Below are 17,950 nucleotides of genomic sequence, written 5' to 3'. Positions count from 1 at the left end.
TACAAGGCACAAAGTAGTTTAATGATACACGCAAGACTTTTAGCAAGAACACTGAGTTTTTTGTTTTTTATTAATAGTTTATTAGGAGACTGCAGGAGCCCTTTAATCGCATTTATTCTAATAAGTGCTATGGAACTTGAGAATTTTCAAAACATGCGTACCTTCAACAAGCAACGCTTACTTGAAATGATGCTACTGGAGTTAAATGTCCTATTATTTGTAGTACAGTTTTATTTTTTTTTTTAAATAAATATATATATATGCGCCGTAGTGCAGTGTGCTATGGTGTTCGTGTATGATATTTCTACCTTATTTATTGGCTAAACAATTCTGCAGTAATGATTGTGGACATTGTGAAAATAGGGGAACAGTGTCTAAATTAGAGATGAACCATGTGTTTGCCTCTTCCAGCACAGAGCAACACTTCACTCTTCAATTCTCCAGCTGCTTTTTTTTTTTTTTTTTGTGCACAAAAAAAGACTAACTTTGAACTTTGTTCTCTGCTTTGGTGTTGGTCTCCTCCTCCCTCTCTTCTTTTATCACTTAGTTTGTCTCTGTCTCATGCTCTTCCCCTCTGAGTCTGTCTCCTCCTCCATCTGCCTCTCTCTTTCCTGCTTCTCAATATGTTTTTTTGCAAAGCAAACACTTCCATCTTCGTTATGGGTGGCTGTTTAATGCTGTCAGCCCCAGTGAATTAGCAGGAGCTTGATGTTCAGCTTGTTTTTCTCGTGCAAAATGGATTTCCCTAAAAATACGCACACACACAGCCTCTCCCACACCTTGTACCCCACAGTCATCGAGCCATTTCTTATCTTTTAGAGCTATGTCATTTTTCTATCACTTTCTAAATAACCGCACAGTTTATTGTTTAATGGAAAAAAAAAACACAAGCATGACAAAGTTGTTTTCTGAAAGCGATGTGTGCAAGCTTTATCATTTTTATTAAAACAATTCAATCTGTATTAAGATACTGAAAGGGTGGACGATGCAGCCCTCTCCTGCTTTCCCCTGTTTTTTCTCCTCAAATCACATTAACCGGCCTCCTCACCTTTGCTTATCAAAGGCCCATCCATCAAACAGAGAGAGGTGTTGGTGCTAGCAGGGGGAGTGGGTAATGGGACTTTCTTTTCATGCAGCCTCAAAAGCTGACATACATATTTCACACTGGCACGTGGACACATACCTGCTCTGTGTGAACCTATGCAGATACACACCACCCTGCCCACACCCTCTTCACTATGGGCAAAGAACCCACCCTTGGTGTGTCTTGGCATGACAATGTTTATATGTAAAAAAAGTAAAAGCCCAGAGACTTCTAATACTTAACAAACAACATTGTCTTCAACTGTAAGTAGAGTTTCCCCAGTCTTCAAAAGAACTGAATTCCTACAAATTACGTTAAGTTCTATATTAATTTTAAATTCTTCCTAGAATGCAGTGCATCTCTAAGAAAGGAAATCAGCCATTATTTCCACACCTCCAAACACCCTGATAAGAGTAATCTTTAGAAACAGAAAGGGAAAGTGATACGAGAAATTGTGTCAAGTCCAAGAACTAGTTAAATATTATATATGTAAAAAATAAACCTGATTTTCTTAATAGGGGCACAGAAGCATGCTGATAAATTAAGGGCCTTTAGCCTGTAATAACAATATGGAGGCAAGATGTGTTCTTGCATTGCATTGTTCTCTAAAACAGAGAAAAACTCAAACACTTAGACACCACATAGGAAATCACTGCAGAATTGTTTCAATGCCCCTCTCTACCTCAAATGAAAAAAGACAGTTGACTGCTTTCCATCGTGACTAAATCTCTCCGAGCCCCATGGGGGGGAAGTGCTGAGACAAACAAGTGAATGAAATGAAGCAGAGGTGATTTTCAGGTGGTGTCGCTGAAAATATAACCATATAGAAAAAGTCTTTCGAGTCTGTTGCATACTAATATATATGAAGAGCACACTGCTTGAATATTTCACTGCAATCTGGTGGCTTTCATTTTGCACACAAAGAGGGGAGAGCTGGTGTGTGGGGATAAGAGGGAGACAGCATGAGTTCTGTCAAAGTGGAAGCACAATAAGGGGGTAAATACAGTAAAGTACAGTACAGTAGCAGCTGTACTGTACTGAACAGGAGATCAAGCCAAAATAGAGGCAATCTCCTCCTCGTCCTCCTCATTAAGATTTTGAGCATTAAGTCAGTTATCCATAGCAACTTACCAGACATTTAATACATAAGCATTCCAGACATGTTATCGGTTTATCAAATCAAAGACTTAAGAGGGTTTTAAGATAATTCGTTCTTATATGTCCCTTGAAGACGAAGCCTGACTGCAACAAGTAATGTTTTGTTCAGTAGCAATAACAAAGCAGAACAAGAAGGTACTAGAGTGGTGCCCATGCAGAGTGATGGTTTAGTCTGGATCTGATCACATGCATAGCTGCAAGTATGATTTAACTCGTGTGTGTTCCTGGTTTGTGCTTGTGTGTGCACCCATGCCAAATCATGCAGTGTGATGAAGCGAGGGATCTCCCGTTTCAAACCCCTCGACAGATGGGAATAAAAAGCATAAAATCTCGACATCTAGTCCTTGGCTCTTGATTATTTTTCTTGCCATATTGACTGTTTTATGATTATTTTAACAGCTCTCATTAGCATACCACATACTGTAATTTATTCTGTATCTGAATCTAATTGTATTTAGAGTAATTTTAGATGATTACTCAAATTCAACACTGGTTTATGCTTCTACCCACATATGTCTAAAAGCAGAGGCGAAAACCCTGCTAGGTGAGGTGGTGTGTGTGCAGCAGAGGGGTGGGGGTCTCACCTCTTGGACAGAAGCTTGTTGAAAGAGAGGAATAAGGGGATTAGTTCTCGGTATGTCAATGTGAATCTGCAGAGAGAGAAGGAGAAAAAAAAGACAAACACAGAAGCAACGGGCAGGTTAGCACAGATTTGGCCATCACAGACAGTGACACAGATGCAGAGAGAGCAACAGTTAGTGGATTGGTATCCTTGATTGAAGGCAGACGGGGGGTTCAATGATCTGAAATGGATAGCAGCAGTGGTCTCGAGTGTGTATATCTGTATCTATGCGTGTCAATCCCAGTCTGTGATTACACAAGCTTGCTAGTACATTTGTGTGTTTCTATGTGTGAGACCACGTTTACACCATTTCAGAGAGTCTACCCTGCAGAATAACAATACCACAGGTGAACAGATTCATCAGAAAAGAGCCAGACAAATGCAGGGCAGCGGCTGGAGCCAAGCCAACTGAAATAGTCCAGACTGAATGGACAAACTGTTTGTGAGAGTGTACGGCTTGTTACGGACAGGACAGGGGATTGATTTGTATCCACAATCCGGTCGTCTCTTTCCACCTTACCTCTGTCACCTTTGGCTGCAGCACCAAAGATTCAGGTGTCATCCTAGGAATGTCTATGTGGATCTAATAGCAACATGGGAGAGAAAGGTGTTAGGCGCACACACACCCACACACACACACACACACCTTTGTAAGGACACTCCTTGAGGGCACTCTTCACAATGCAATCCCTGGCCCCTTACCCTGACCCTCCCAACCAGATGCTTAATCCTACACCTTATTCCTATGCCTAAACCTAACCTTTAATAATGTGAGGACCGGACAAAATGCATATGCAGTTGGCTACAATAGCTAAATCAGGGGAGTAATTTCTGTATTTACATTGCTGCAAACTCAAAACATGCACATGCACTTGGATAGCAGTGTCTTTTACTTTTGTAATTTTAAATTTGTTTCCTTTTCTGTATCCAAACCACATCCCAAGAAAAGTGAAATCAACCAATCAGCACATGTCAGCACAGCACAAATGTGTAATGCTTGTACTACAGATCCCACTGGGATTTAACAGCCCTTTCCTGTATGTACAGTAACTCTCAGCAGGGGATGGAAAAGAGGCTTCAAGACCCAATCCAAACAATCATCAAAACAAAGTTTGCCAGCTTTCTGACACAGTGTAGATGAGATCAATGGGAAATTGGACAGAATATGAGAAAAGTGTGTTTTTGCTATCGACAGCCCACTTTGATGATTCTTATCAGGCATGAAGTGAATGGGAAGTAGTCAAGTATAAAAATGAAAGAGTATGTGGAGTAACACAGAGATAAAAAGAGACGGAGAGACTAAAAGCAGATATTATTTTCACAGCCAAAGAGAACTGTTCATTTAAACAGCTTTGTGAAGCTTGGGGCCAGCTGTGTCTAGCCCCTGCCTCCATCTCAACACAGACACACAGACAGACAGAGCACATGAGGGAGACACAAAAAAAAGGACACAAGCAAGGAAACATAAAAAAGCACTTTTTGCAAGATGACTGGTTCCAGTAATCCTTTCCACACGGCCCAATCCTGTCAATACACACCCTCTTTCACACACATAATCACATATGCACATGAACATAAACAGCTTTGTTTTATGGGTTTTTCGCTGAGGGAATACATTAGTGACAAGAAGCTGTAATTGGAAATAGAATCCTTTGTAGTCCGTCTTTCATTGTCTCATTCTGGGATTCAGACAGGTGTTAAAAAAAAAAGTCCATGTAGCAGAAATGATTAAACACACCAATTTACTATAGTGTCAATGTATATGCTAAAGAGTCTCTGCATATACCTGTCTGTATGTGTCTTGATGGTGTTCATCATTGCGGGAGTCATAGTATTGCTGAATGAAGCCAAAATACTCCTGTCTCTTCCTCTGTAGGATACTTTCTCTCCTCTCTGCATTAGCTGGCAGGTAACCCTGAAAGAGACACGGTCAAAGAAGGCAAAGAGGAAAAAAAGAGTAAGAGAAAGAAAATGCATTCATTAGGGTTTTGACTTTAATGTTTGTAATAAAAAAAAATACATTGATTCCAATAATGTCTTTATTATTATTATTATTATTATTATTATTATTATTATGCTTGTAATCATTCTGGGTATTTTTCAATTTCTCCTCTGCTTAGTCTTAATGAGCTACAGATAGATCAATATTAATAAAAAAAATTGACTTTTCTCAGCAATAAAAACATCACTAGGCTACAAGGTTCTTAAGAGGCAGAACACAATGCTCTAAAATGCTTTAAGAAAATAGATGTACCCACAGCTCCGTAGCTCAGTCATGCACAATAAAAGTGACCACACCATCAGAAGATAAATCTATCAAGCTTTGTTCACTTGGAGATAGAAATGCATCCTTTTCACATATAGAGAATTTGCTAAATAAGGAACAGACTCCAAAAAGCAACAGTACTGTCAGAAGGAGGCTGTCTGGTAGTGGTCTCAGAGGAAGAGTAGAAGTCTCTAAACTACTTGTCAGGAAGGGAAACAAGGCCAAATAATAAGGAGTGGGCTTAGAAATGCCAGTATATCACAGTGGAAAACCTAGAGAAAAAAAAGACCTATTTACTGATGAATCCAAGCTTGAAAAATGTATGCACAGAAGAAGTAAGTACCACAGTTGTCAAACCAAGGGTGAAACATAATGTTGTGATAGTTTTGACAACTTTGGAATTAGCCACCTACACTGAATTGGCTTGAGGAGAAGTATTGCTGCTTGCTTCAGAAACATGCTGCACTCTCTGGTTTATATTTCTGTGGAGGAGGACACATAACGTAGCAGATAGAGACCCCAAAGAAGGCTCTGTGAGACCTACGTGAAGAACAAAGAAGACCGAGGAGTTTTGACTGCCATGGACTTTCCACCACACAGTCACCTGACCTCAACCCCAGTAAACATTTATGGGGGTTTTAAAGACCAGGGATTCACAAGAAGCTCTTAGAACATTGTCAAATCACGCTGGTGTATGTTGTCATTAAAGAAAAATGGTGCACACCAAATACTACATATTCGGAAAGATATTCCAAAACTCATGTACATTTTTCAAAGATTCTACTTTTCCCAGCACAATGTTAAGCGGATATTATGGTTTATAATAAAAACTCGCAGAACAGCTGCAAAAAAATTGCCCTCACTGATCCTAGACCAGTTGCTCTGAATTTCCCTACTGCAACACTGTCTGAAATATACTATCAACACCTGTACTGATGCTAGTGCAGGAGCAAAACAACTTCAGCAAGTAACTTCTAGTTAGCTCTAGTAGTCCCAAAACTACTACACCTTTCTGCTTTTAACACACACACACTCACAAACAAGCTTGTGTGTTCCACATGGGACTCATTAATTCAGCTCTGTAAATATCTTCAACAAGACCATCTACTCATAAAGTGAATGGTGTTTTATGTTGTCTGTCTCGCTTATATATTTGTCTGTCAGATTTAATGAACCATTTTTCTAAAACTCTTGATTTGTTTTCAGTGAGTTAGCCAAACTCGACCCCTTGGGATTACCTAGTCTAGAAATGACACACTTCACTTTAAAAAGGAAACTTTCTGCTGCTTGACCAAATGCTTCTTCTCTCTCTTAGGAGAGCTACCTTTCTGTCTGTGTGTGTGTGTGTGCGTGCGTGTGTAAATGGGTTTTTCAGGCAGTTTATGTGAGCATAAATTTGTGAAAGTGTGTGTCCTCTTTGTGTAGTCAGGCTTATGCAATGAGCAGAAAGCCAACTCCAAACGGAACAACAAATCTTAAGTCTATTAAAAGCGTGAGTTGGGACCAGGGGGTCTGAAATATTCACAAAGTTAAAATCTTTAAAACACAACTCAAACACTGTTGGCCATGAAAATGTGCCCCATGATAAAAAACTGGATTGCCTGTTCGGTAAACCTATAAAAGCTCCTCAGGGAAGTTGCTGACATGTTTTATATCAGGTACCATGTATTACCACACCTTATGTGCATTCGAGAACTACAGACAATTCACAGATAAATAGTTTCTCAACATTTTGATTATTAAAAGTTTTTTACCCTAATAGGTTTAATATCAATTGATAATTTCAATCAATTTAAGAATATGGCCATGTAAAGTTAGTATCTTTAGCTTATTTTTATCCTTAAAATATTTGTGACTGAATAATTTACCACAAATTATAAACTAGAATAGCATTATGAAGTCTGGCCGATAAGCAATGGAAATCATAAGTATTTAACACATTTTCAGTCCCTTTGCACCCAGAAACATGTATAGCTCATTTTTACTTCAATGTGTTTCCTGTATTTTCTAGTCAAAATGATGCAAACTGGTAAATGTACAGCACTTACAGTTTGTAGCTCTTTTCTATCTTAACCAACAAAGGGTTTTATACTTGGCCTCTCATTCCCCAGTGGTGGAGGAGTTGCCATGCAAGGCGTTCGCCTGTCTGACCAGAAGCTAATTAGTTCAGGGATATTCTATATTATATACACTATACCCTGCATCACTGTTCACATACTTTCTTGCATACTAAGTATGTGTCTACAGGATTTAAAATGGTATCTAATAGGGGGTAGACTAGGATGCAATTATCCTTTAGTGGAAATGTTTTTTTCCTGCTGAAATTCAGCTTTTTACAGCATAACCAGAAGCCATGGCAACATTTAAAGATGTTAAGAGATCACAGCAGAGAAAAAGGCAAAAACTACATAAACAGTTAGTTGTGGACAAGCACAATGGCTTTTCTTTAACACTTTCTATTGTTGTAGCCACTCAAAGCTGCTTTTGAGATTGTTTGCCACTGCCACACTGTTTATATGTTGGATTGCATCTCACGTGGGCACACATGAACACATAGAAGGAACAATATCTGCACATATAGGGTTTAGTTTTTGTGTTTTAGTGCCCATGGATACTTGAAATAGTAGACAGGAGGTACTGTATTTAGAAACGGTACATAAGTTCAGCAGCCAGCCCTTCAGTACCCATTATGATGCCTCGAACGTACGTTTGTCTCAAATAAAGTCACTGAAGCAACTGAAGGCCTTTGCCCCCATTTAGGATTTTCCTGCATTTACAAAAATAGGGTAAGGTCTCCTGTGGGCTCCACAGCATTTCAAGTGTATATAGTAATTTTTATCTATTCATCCACTGAAACATTTAAATATGGATCTGGTACTACACCTACCTGAACTGAAAACAGTGAACACGTTTGTCTTTCTTTAACAATTATTTGTCATCACTTTGAATTTAAACTGAGGCCATTTTTGAGAGCTTATATGATTCCTGTTCAGACACATCTGCTTTGGACTGGCGTTAGAGAAATAACCATCACACTTAACTTCTCGACCTGCACCAACAGAGACAGAACACACATTAAGTGACACCTGGAAAAACCTAAAAGGCATTTTAAAGCCTGATCCTGATTCTCTCTTGTGTATGTGTATGTGCATATTTGTTATCTATGTGCATTTTTGACTTTGTTATGGCTCCGATGTCTTTTTCTGGTGCCGGCTGCCACCTTTTGGTACCTTAGCAAGCGTACAGAAACAAAAAAAACTATCAATTTTGGGCACCTGTCTAGAGGGAAATCAATACAACCAGCAACAAAAACTTCTCTCTTTTGTTTTGTATTTTGCTTTCATTCATATTTTTATCTACCGGAAAAGGCCCCAAGGGCAGTCCGGAGAGTCTGGAGAATTATTTGTTGCACACCTATACACCTGGCTAACACATACAAACAATGGGACAAGGTAAAGGCAAAGTAAACTGAAAGAAATACACATTCATAAATCCAAACGCCATATTTGCACTCACTCAAGTGTCTTTCATGACATACAAACACACCTCACATTTGCCATTCTCTCAGCACATTTACCACTGAAAGTACTTCTTATTCTTTTTATCTGCTTGTTTTAACCACTAACCCGGAAAAACAAAACTGTAAACTCTTTCGCAGCCAAAATACACTAACGGATGCAAACTCACGACTCGCCCAGACCTTCTGTCCCAACTAGCCGACTGCTGCCTCTCTGTCAGTGCTGCCAGTCAGCCAGACGGTCATATTTGTGCTGTCACTTTTTCACAGTCACACTCTGCCAAGAGTCCAATCATCGCATGTTGAAACTGCTCCATATGCAAACACACACGACACATGCACACAAACAAAAACAACACAACAAACCATATACAAAGACTTCAGAGTTAGGTGTGCTGTGCTGCATGAGGGAAACAATACTGTGTATGTGTTGAAGGTTAAAGGACACCTTAAGGAAGGTCAATCACTGAAGCCGCGTAAGTGCTCAACAGGAGGGAGCATTCAAACCCTAAAGACTATAAAATGAACACAAACTGTGTCATTTTATGACTACTTTTAATTACTAATCATATTATGTTGGCATACTGAAACATTCAAATGTGTTAGCTGTAATATTTAAAAAGGCTATAATAGTGCAGAAAAGTGCATAAGATCCAAGTGCGCTTGTCCCTGAACATGAGAGACTAATTTTCATGTAATTTGTGGTCTACTGGTTTAACAGACTGAGAGGAAATCTTCTTCTTTTTTTTTTTTAATGATGGAAGGAAGGCTAGCAGTGAGACATAAATGCATGGCAGCTCTGTGTGTTCTGCCAGTGGGTTAAAATGTCTCTGTTAACTAGTCTACATGAACCTCATCTCTTTCTCTTTTTTTATGCATCAAGCTACCCCTTGATCCTTCCATCCCTCTAATGGGTTCTCCACTTCAGTAAACTCTGTAAAAACAGGAGAAATATGCTTGGGGAATCCATTTGAGGAATTTAAATAAAACTGTTTTTTTCCCTCTCATAATCTAAATTGATTTCTACTTAGCAGAAGCACATTATCCTGGAAGCAGAGCGGAAACAAACTGTCCCACTATGGGCACGGCAAACTTGAACAAACAAAACTTTACTTACTTCTGGTGAGCTCAGTTTGGCTACATGATCTGAATTCGGAAACATTGATGTTAACAATCAGAAGATTTCATGCTACTAAAACTTCTTGGAGGTAAACTGATGTACGATTCTTCATGGCTGCATGGCCGACTTCTTGAGGAGGAGGAATTGTGCATTTAGCATATTTCTTGACGTAAATCGTTCTATTATTTAGTTTTGTGTGCAGGTTTTCCTTTAAGAGATTAACACCAAATAGCATTGACAGGCTCTCATTCCAGCACTGGTGAGGCGCTCAGAAATTGGACAAAATTGCAAGGTCATGCAGAATTCACGCGGATTTGTTCAATTTCCACAAAGTGTTGCAAATGCAACATAACAGACACTAAAGGAATTTAAAAAGTGGTTTCATGCTCCTATTAAATGAATTGAAATTTATTAGCTAGCAAGGTTAGAGTTAGAGGTTAGAGTTAACCAAAACAAACTACGTATCAAGTCAAGTTAAAACTAAATTAAAGACTAAATGAAAATTAATAACTGAAAAAAAAAGTCTTGTTTTAAAAGTAACAAATTAAATACAAATAACAAATTAAAAGATGGCTTATTAAAGCAAAGATGTTTGGAAGAGGTAAAAATGTTGGTCGAAGTAGAGTCATCAGTCCAGTCCTACATTGTAAAGAAGGCTGTTTATCACAAGTTACTCCTGTACTTGTTTACCAAACATTTGTACAATGAATACTTTTATTTTGTGGGCAGTTATCATCAGGGGGAGGAACAGTGAAAGTCTTACAAGGTGTTACTCAAAATCAACAAGAAAATGACATCGGAATGACAGTGACTGTCGACTGGAAACAGCAATTATAAATCTCTGGGATTGTAATAAACCGCCAAGTGAAAATGCTTTAAATAACCAAAGAAAACATCTTTCAATTCCTGATCCTCATGTTTTAGTGGTTAATATTGAGAGGTGACATATGTACTTCTCGTGAACTAAAATAAAACTGTGCAACCTGAATGTTGAAGTAAGTTGCAAGATTATAGATTTAAGGTTATGGATGGAATGTGAGGTGAACAATCTTAAATAAGTAAAAACAAAAAACTCATGTTCTTTTCTCTCAGGCAATATAATTATGTTTACTGTCATAAGATAACGGTTTAGCATATTAATCTTTAAATCTGTCTCTGCCACTCCCTCCTACATCTCTTATAACCCTTTAGCCTTATCAATATCTCCACAGCCAGTTAGTTTTCTACCCTCGCACCACTTCACATTTAAAAGCCACACTCCATTAGCAAATGTACATATTGCCACAGGCTGACATTCTTTCACAAAGCAGAAAAACCGTTTAATTTCCTCTTTCCTCCTTCAGGCTTGGACACCAAGTGCTCTTTAAACAAATGAGGAAAAAAAATGACGGTATTATTTCTGAAATAATAGAGGGTTCAACCGGATGTTTTTCTGAGGCCGGGGGCAACCTGTGGAGCCTCCTGCTCAACTAGTGAAGAGAGGCAGCAGGAGCCATCAGTGAACGTAAAAGCTCCACTCACTCGCAGCTTGGTTTCAGATTTTCATTTGCTTGCTATTAAATTTCCACACTGGCTAATAACAGTTGAGACAGTTATGGACAGTTTCTGTGATGTGGTGGTAAATGAAGGTCATCAGGGGATCTTTACTGAGCTTTGACCAAAGGGGGAAAGCTTGTTTCTTGTCTTTCTTAGGTAAAGAGGGGCATGACTCAAGCAAGGCCTGCTGGATGGAAGAAAAAAAAAATCAAATAAGTTGCTGCACGCAAGAGAGCAGGAGAAGGGCACAAGGGACATCACTGGAGTGAAGTTTTATTAGGTGCCTCTGCCAAGTTTATGGAATACAGCATGGGCTGTGAGTCTCAGTGGGTGTATGTGTGTGCCAGACACAGAATAGATTTTTTGAGCCTGATCCCTCCTATCTATTTCTCTACTGGATCATACCACAGATGGAACAGAGCAGGCAGTCAAGTGTTATGACACTTAAGAAGATATGAGCGTTTCTGACACCATGCCCACTTCTCACTTTAATCCAAACCTTGGATTTAACCCTGGGATAATTCACGCTGCACAAGCCTCTAAGATCTTGAAATCCTTGTGAGGAGGGACTGAGATTATTTCATTTATAGATCTTAGTTTTGCACAGCCAAAATGTTTACAACATATTTATTTAAAATCCTCTGGAATCATTTTTTCCTCAATGAAGATAAATTGTATTCTGTATTCAACATGTTGAATAGCTTGATATTCAACAACAGAAAGTTGCAAAACAAATGTTGTGACTGTGTCCTGAAGTGGGGAATTTTTTAACACCTTTTGTTTCTACATAGAATGTTGTTTAGGGAGGTCATATTGTGCTTTTTGTAATTTTGGTTGTAATTTAACAAAGTTTAAAACACCCGCTCAACGTATGTAGAAGAAATCACACAGTGATAAAATCGCTGTCTCTCTCTCTGCTGTGTCGCGAGCCTTGTCTGAAGTTTTAAAGCAGGCTTTAGATTTTTCTGGACACTGACAAAATAATTTGTGGTGAGACTTTTCTTATAAAAATGTTTTTTCAACTTTCTCTTCAAGCAAACTGGAAGATGACTGCTGATGTTGAAGTTGAAATATGACATGTTACTACAAAAGAGATTTATATTTTGAAAAATGTTACACACAATGAACCGTAGGGTTAGTGTTTCAAGTTCAACTTCCTCCTGGCCCCATGTTGAAGTCTCTTGAGGAAGGACACTGAAAACCAACTTGCCCTTGAGGTTCGTTCCCTAATTGTAAGTCACTTATGATAAAAGAGTTTACCAAATGACAAATGGTATGTGTAGATTCTTGACACAAGACTGGTATCTTCCGGGTAAGGCCAGACTCAGACTGGTCGTTCCTCCCATGAGCTGGTCTACACTAAAGTGAGACGACTGCTGTCTCCCCTGTCAGATCAGATGTCATGATGCTGAAAATGTATAATTTGATTTACAAACAGACTAAATTTGGACAAATCATATCTATGACCATAAATGGGCAAATTCTAGCATATAAAACATGTACTTTAGGTTTTGCTACCAGTAATCCTACAATAAAAATTCTAACAGCCATGAGCTGACTCAAACTCTCTGCCACACTGCATTAGCTCAGTGTTCGACCAATTACTTACTGTACACTTACTGTGCATCACTCATGTACCGAAAGTTAATTAGCAGCTTAAAAAATAACCTGAAAACAGTGATAAGTTCAGTTTTTAATGCATTATTATATTATTAATATTATTATTACCCTCCTGTCTATTTATTTTTTGCTCTGTAGTGAAGTAGAGGTGAGCCAGCTGTAATTTATACAGGCTTCAGGACAGCTGTGCCTTGCAACCCAGAGGTTTACTGCAGTGTTCTTTCCTTTACATATTCACACCTGCTATGGTATATGAACTTACACATATAGACACACAATAGCTACCAACATATGCATGCACACATTCTAGGAACAAACATGCACAATCTAACACAACAAGCATAAACCAACCATAAATGTGGTTTTATCTATGCTACATTAGCTTATACACACACACACTAACACACACACACATTTACACACACACTGGCTGCCTACACTGCAGCCAGTGCTTTGCAACTTAGTATAGCGTTATGAGCCTTCACTTTAGTAGAGTACCAAATAAAGCAGCCATTAATGGTTAAAGTGCCCAGTTGGTAACCTCCCACCAACAGAAAACACAAACAGGCACACTTACACGCACACACACCTTTAATGACATCTTTTCTGTGGCACATTAGCTATTGTTTGGTAATTAATGGAAGAGTCATGGTGTTCAAAAAGCCAGTCTTCTCTCTGCAGACTAGGAGCTGTACACCACAACAATGGCTTAATGAGTAAACACACCGTGCCTCTCATGAATAAATTATTTGTGCCTCGCAATTAATTTTCCCAACTGAAGTTTGAAAAAAGAAGGACTGTTACCAGTCTTCATAAATCAAAAAAAGGGAGGGAGAAAATATGACAGCTACTTTGTGTGTGTGTGTGTGTGTGTGTGTGTGTGTGTGTGTGTGTGTGTGTGTGTGTGTGTGTGTGTGTGTATGTGTGTGTGTGTGTCTAACATCATCTGTAACATCTTTATTATTTGTTTGATTTAATCTCAGTGTATGTGAGTGTGGCTTTGCATCTGTGTGGGCATTTAATTACTGTGTGTTTTCACTTGCAGATTTATCTATGAGGTTACATCTGTTGTTGTCGTTGAGTTCATTTGCAAGTGTTTCCATAAGTTTGTTTATGTTGTGCACAATGCTGTGTTTGTTCCACTTGTATGTTGGTCTTATACAATATTGCACAGTAAACATAATGTATACAATATATGTACCATAATTGCATGAACACATAAAAACTTACTGAAAGGAGTTTCCACGTAATTGGTCGGACCTGTCGTGGGATTCCAGACCAGCTGAGTTTTCGTAGCTCCTCTGTAAAACAAGAGGAAAAAGGTTACGCTTAAGATTCCCCACTAAGCCTGGTCACACAAACACATACAGTATATACACCTGAAGAGCATGCTTGATAACAATGATATAATACATATCCATATTAGCAAATATTCTAGCCAAAGTAAATTTCAATACAGAAAGCCAAAGATATTTATAAACTGTGGTACCTTTACATGTTTCATCTATCACAAAGAAAATCCAAAAACCCCAATCAATTAAAACACAATTTAAAGGGTCCTTGTAGGCGCACTGTTCCCCTGTAACTGGGGCCATATGTGCAGTATCAATAAAGAAAAGCTGTTGTTCTTTTTACATATTGCAAACATTGTAAAAACCAATGCTGAGAGCTGCTGAGAACTGAGAGCAACAATGTCAAAAAATAAACAACTAATGCTAACAGGTAGCTATTTGTCTTTGTAGACATGGTTTCACTTTCTTAATGTGAAGCGTGCACACAAGGAGTGAGAGATTGAGGAGGAGGAGGGATGTCTGCTATTTCCATATCACTAAGGTAACGTCTGTTATCATTCCAATGTCTTAAGCTGTTGCAGCTGCCGCCGCCATCACTCCAGCATCTTGACTGGCAAAGCTTAAACATGTGCAGGCATCTCCAAAGAAACACCTGACAGCTGACTTTACTATCGTACCTCTAGATAACTGCTGCTGATACTGTCCTAGTCACAGCGGAGAAAGCACCAACCTCGATTTAGACATTTTTCATATAACAATCACATTTATTTAATATATATGGCTTAGTCCTAGGTCCTTGTAAAAAAAAATAAATAAATTATGAAATGTGGTATTGCTATTGGGCAGTTAAGATATACGTGGTCTCTACACCACAAGATAGAGGTCTACCTAAAAATTCATCACTGAAATAAAAATGTAAAAATAAGTAAACAAACAGGACTTAATGCAAACACCACAGGTCACATTCACTACTCCCTATATAATGTACACTAAGTGATTCAGTCGACAGTGAGGACACTTACTAATCATTGCATCATCACTTGCAGCTGTGTGAGCTGCACATTGGTAATTTCCTCATCTCTAACATGAGGAGCATTACATTAGGAATGTTGGCAGACAGAAGTATACATTCCATGAAAACCCCACAGAATATGAGGAACATGAAAAGCTGTCAATGACCGGCCTAAACTAGCCAAGGTACCCGCACAGAACTACACTCAGTGGAACCATTCTGCAACTAAGTGCCTTAACAAGAGAAGCAACAGCTGGCCAGACGTGACAAATGCTGCCATCAATTACAGTGCAAAAGACATCTCGCTCAAGCCAAACTCAAACTTTTTACTATAATACATACAAACTGCATGGCCTGAAGATATGTCAAACAGCTCTGCTTAAACTGTACAATTCATGTCTTGTCACAGGTTGTCTACATATCAATAAAACACACACCCCTAGTGAATCATCTTTCTTTAGTAAAGCCACCAGCTGATCTTGCATCGGCTTCATACTCTCCCACTACAAATGTTCATGTTGTGTCAATAAATCAAGATCCAACTTCAGTTGTAAATCCAGACCTTAAGTGTTGAAAACAAATACAAATAAAAAAAGCTCCGCCAAAATGAGCAGGCTATTAATTGCATCTTGTATAATCCAAACTAATACACAAGCATAAAAACACCTTTTTCAGTGGGAAGTCGGCAGAGGTTACTGTTACTGCTTCCAAGAAAAATTTGGCATATAATTCTTTTAAAACCACTACATGACAGTTTTTACCATGATTAATGTGTAGTTAAGCAGGAGGGGATCTGAACGTGTTTTGTCAATTATTTGAGTGGATGACATTATTAACAACAAAATTCTACTGTACCAATTTGTTTTTAAACGACATGCATGCAAAACCAAACACTGACTCAATGGACTAACACATCTGCTGCAATAAAAGAAATAAATTCTTGGACTCTTCATTCTTCCAATCAGCCAGCCAACCATCCATGTCCTCACCTTCAAAATGTACCTTCTTGTGTGCTTTTCCCTTAACTGAAATGATCTGATGGGTTGGAAGTGGATTATTAACTATATTCTCCTCAGGCCATGGTGGGAGAGCCAGCGGGCTATAATATAGAAGAAATCTGATAGAGAGGTGCAAATTGAACTTTTAAATTGGTGCAGAGCAGTTCCCTTTGGGGCCACGCAGAGCCACAAAATATGGCTTAATGTTAGATGCTACATGTTAAATCCAAGCCTATAGTCCTCTCTCTCAATGTGTACTGACAGTCAAAGTTCGGTGGGGACTGATCAACAATAGAGACAAAATACTACTTCTTGTGATATTTAGCAACCTGTGTCTTCAGTTTCATCCTATTTACAGTGAATCAACATAACAGAGTACAATAGAAAGGGTAGACTCTACTTCTCCTGCAACAGAATGAGGTCTTTTTCACAGGGGGAGCTAAAGTTACTGTTTGCGTATTTATTTCTGCCACATGACGTCTCCATCCAGTACCTGGGACCTTTCTTTGGGCTCTGCAGTAGAAGCCAAGTGACACAAGTTTAATCACATTACACATATTCTTTTCCTAAGTGACGAGGCAGCTCATGGCATAAAAGATAATGCATAGTATGTGACTGTATTTTTAGCACTACTGGGTCCTGAAACAGGCATCTACAAATCAACAAGCCCCCTATTAGCCTCCAACAAGATGAGTTGCCACAGCCAAACTGAGCCAAACATAAAAATGCAATGAAAATCACTTCGCTTGTAATTGCACTGCCACCGTTTTACCTGCATTTCCAAAGTGAAGGGAAGAGAGGAAATTGATGTCAGCGCAAACGAAATAGCATTGTCTTAACATACTTTTCTGAGTTTAAAAAAACCAAGGTACCTACTGAATAAGCCAAATTCTTCCTTGACTCTTATTCAAAGCGCTGCCTGGAAATTGATAAGCTTTTTGCACAGAGTGAATTGTATTGATTAGCGCTGCCAAATGACTCTGCCTTGCCTGTTCTTCAAGGCAAATGCAATAGCGAGTCAGTGACAGAGAGCGGAATAGGAAATAGCAATCAGCTAAACAGCAAAGGGCTAAGTCCAATGGCTAAATTGAGTGAAATGCATTAGAGCTTGTTCAGCTGATGGGAGTAGCTATTTGTTCACTATAGTTCCTGTGCATCTTCAACTTCAAAGTTCTCTCTTACCTTGTACCCACTGACTTTAATTATATAGAAATTCAATACAGTGATTGCAGCAAGATTCCCGTGTTGGATAGGGAGTCACTACTCCACGGCTTTGGAAGGTTTTTATTACCCCATGGTTGCCTGATGTTAACAAGTCGCATTTAAAAACAGAGTTTAAAAGGCTCTGTCAGACCTGATTTAGTCTGTAAAAATGTTCCATAGATTCTATGTCTAATAGTTCATACTCTTATTACCAGCAACAAATCCATGGGGCAAGCAACAACTGCCATTCACTTTCAATGAAAATCTGGCATAGTAGCATAGAACACTACAACTTGTGGGACAGACAGTTAACGGATTACGTATTTAATTATGGATTATGCATTTTTTTTAACATGTTATGTAACAAAAATGTTCAAGAAAGGAAAAAAATGACTTGTAAAAACAAACAACACTCATTGTTGTTGTGCCTGCTGGTAGCAGATATGTCAGAAAACAACCATCCATTCATGGCACGACATGAAAATAAACACATTACAACACGCCACCATAACTACAGCTCCG

The 17,950-nt window shown here is 38.7% G+C and overlaps 1 protein-coding gene across 4 annotated transcripts in view; it reads right to left on the bottom strand.

Moving 5' to 3' along the window:
- Positions 1-17,950, bottom strand: part of tbc1d22a (TBC1 domain family, member 22a) — a 115,470-nt gene that overhangs the window by 77,971 nt on the left and 19,549 nt on the right. For 3 of the 4 annotated variants that reach the window (XM_067490321.1, XM_067490323.1, XM_067490319.1), the window contains exons 6-8: positions 14,154-14,224; positions 4,651-4,779; positions 2,827-2,892 (exon numbers count right to left, since the gene is read on the bottom strand). In XM_067490321.1, the coding sequence (XP_067346422.1) occupies positions 2,827-2,892; positions 4,651-4,779; positions 14,154-14,224 (266 nt within the window). Of the gene's footprint in view, positions 1-2,826; positions 2,893-3,384; positions 3,448-4,650; positions 4,780-14,153; positions 14,225-17,950 lie in introns of all 4 variants that reach the window. The other variant, XM_067490320.1, reaches the window with a different exon arrangement.

The sequence above is a fragment of the Channa argus genome, chromosome 21, assembly GCF_033026475.1.
Source record: "Channa argus isolate prfri chromosome 21, Channa argus male v1.0, whole genome shotgun sequence".
NCBI classification, from domain to species: Eukaryota; Metazoa; Chordata; class Actinopteri; order Anabantiformes; family Channidae; genus Channa; species Channa argus.
The sequence above is the reverse complement of the archived record's forward strand: the minus strand, read 5'-3'. Positions and strand labels throughout refer to the sequence as shown.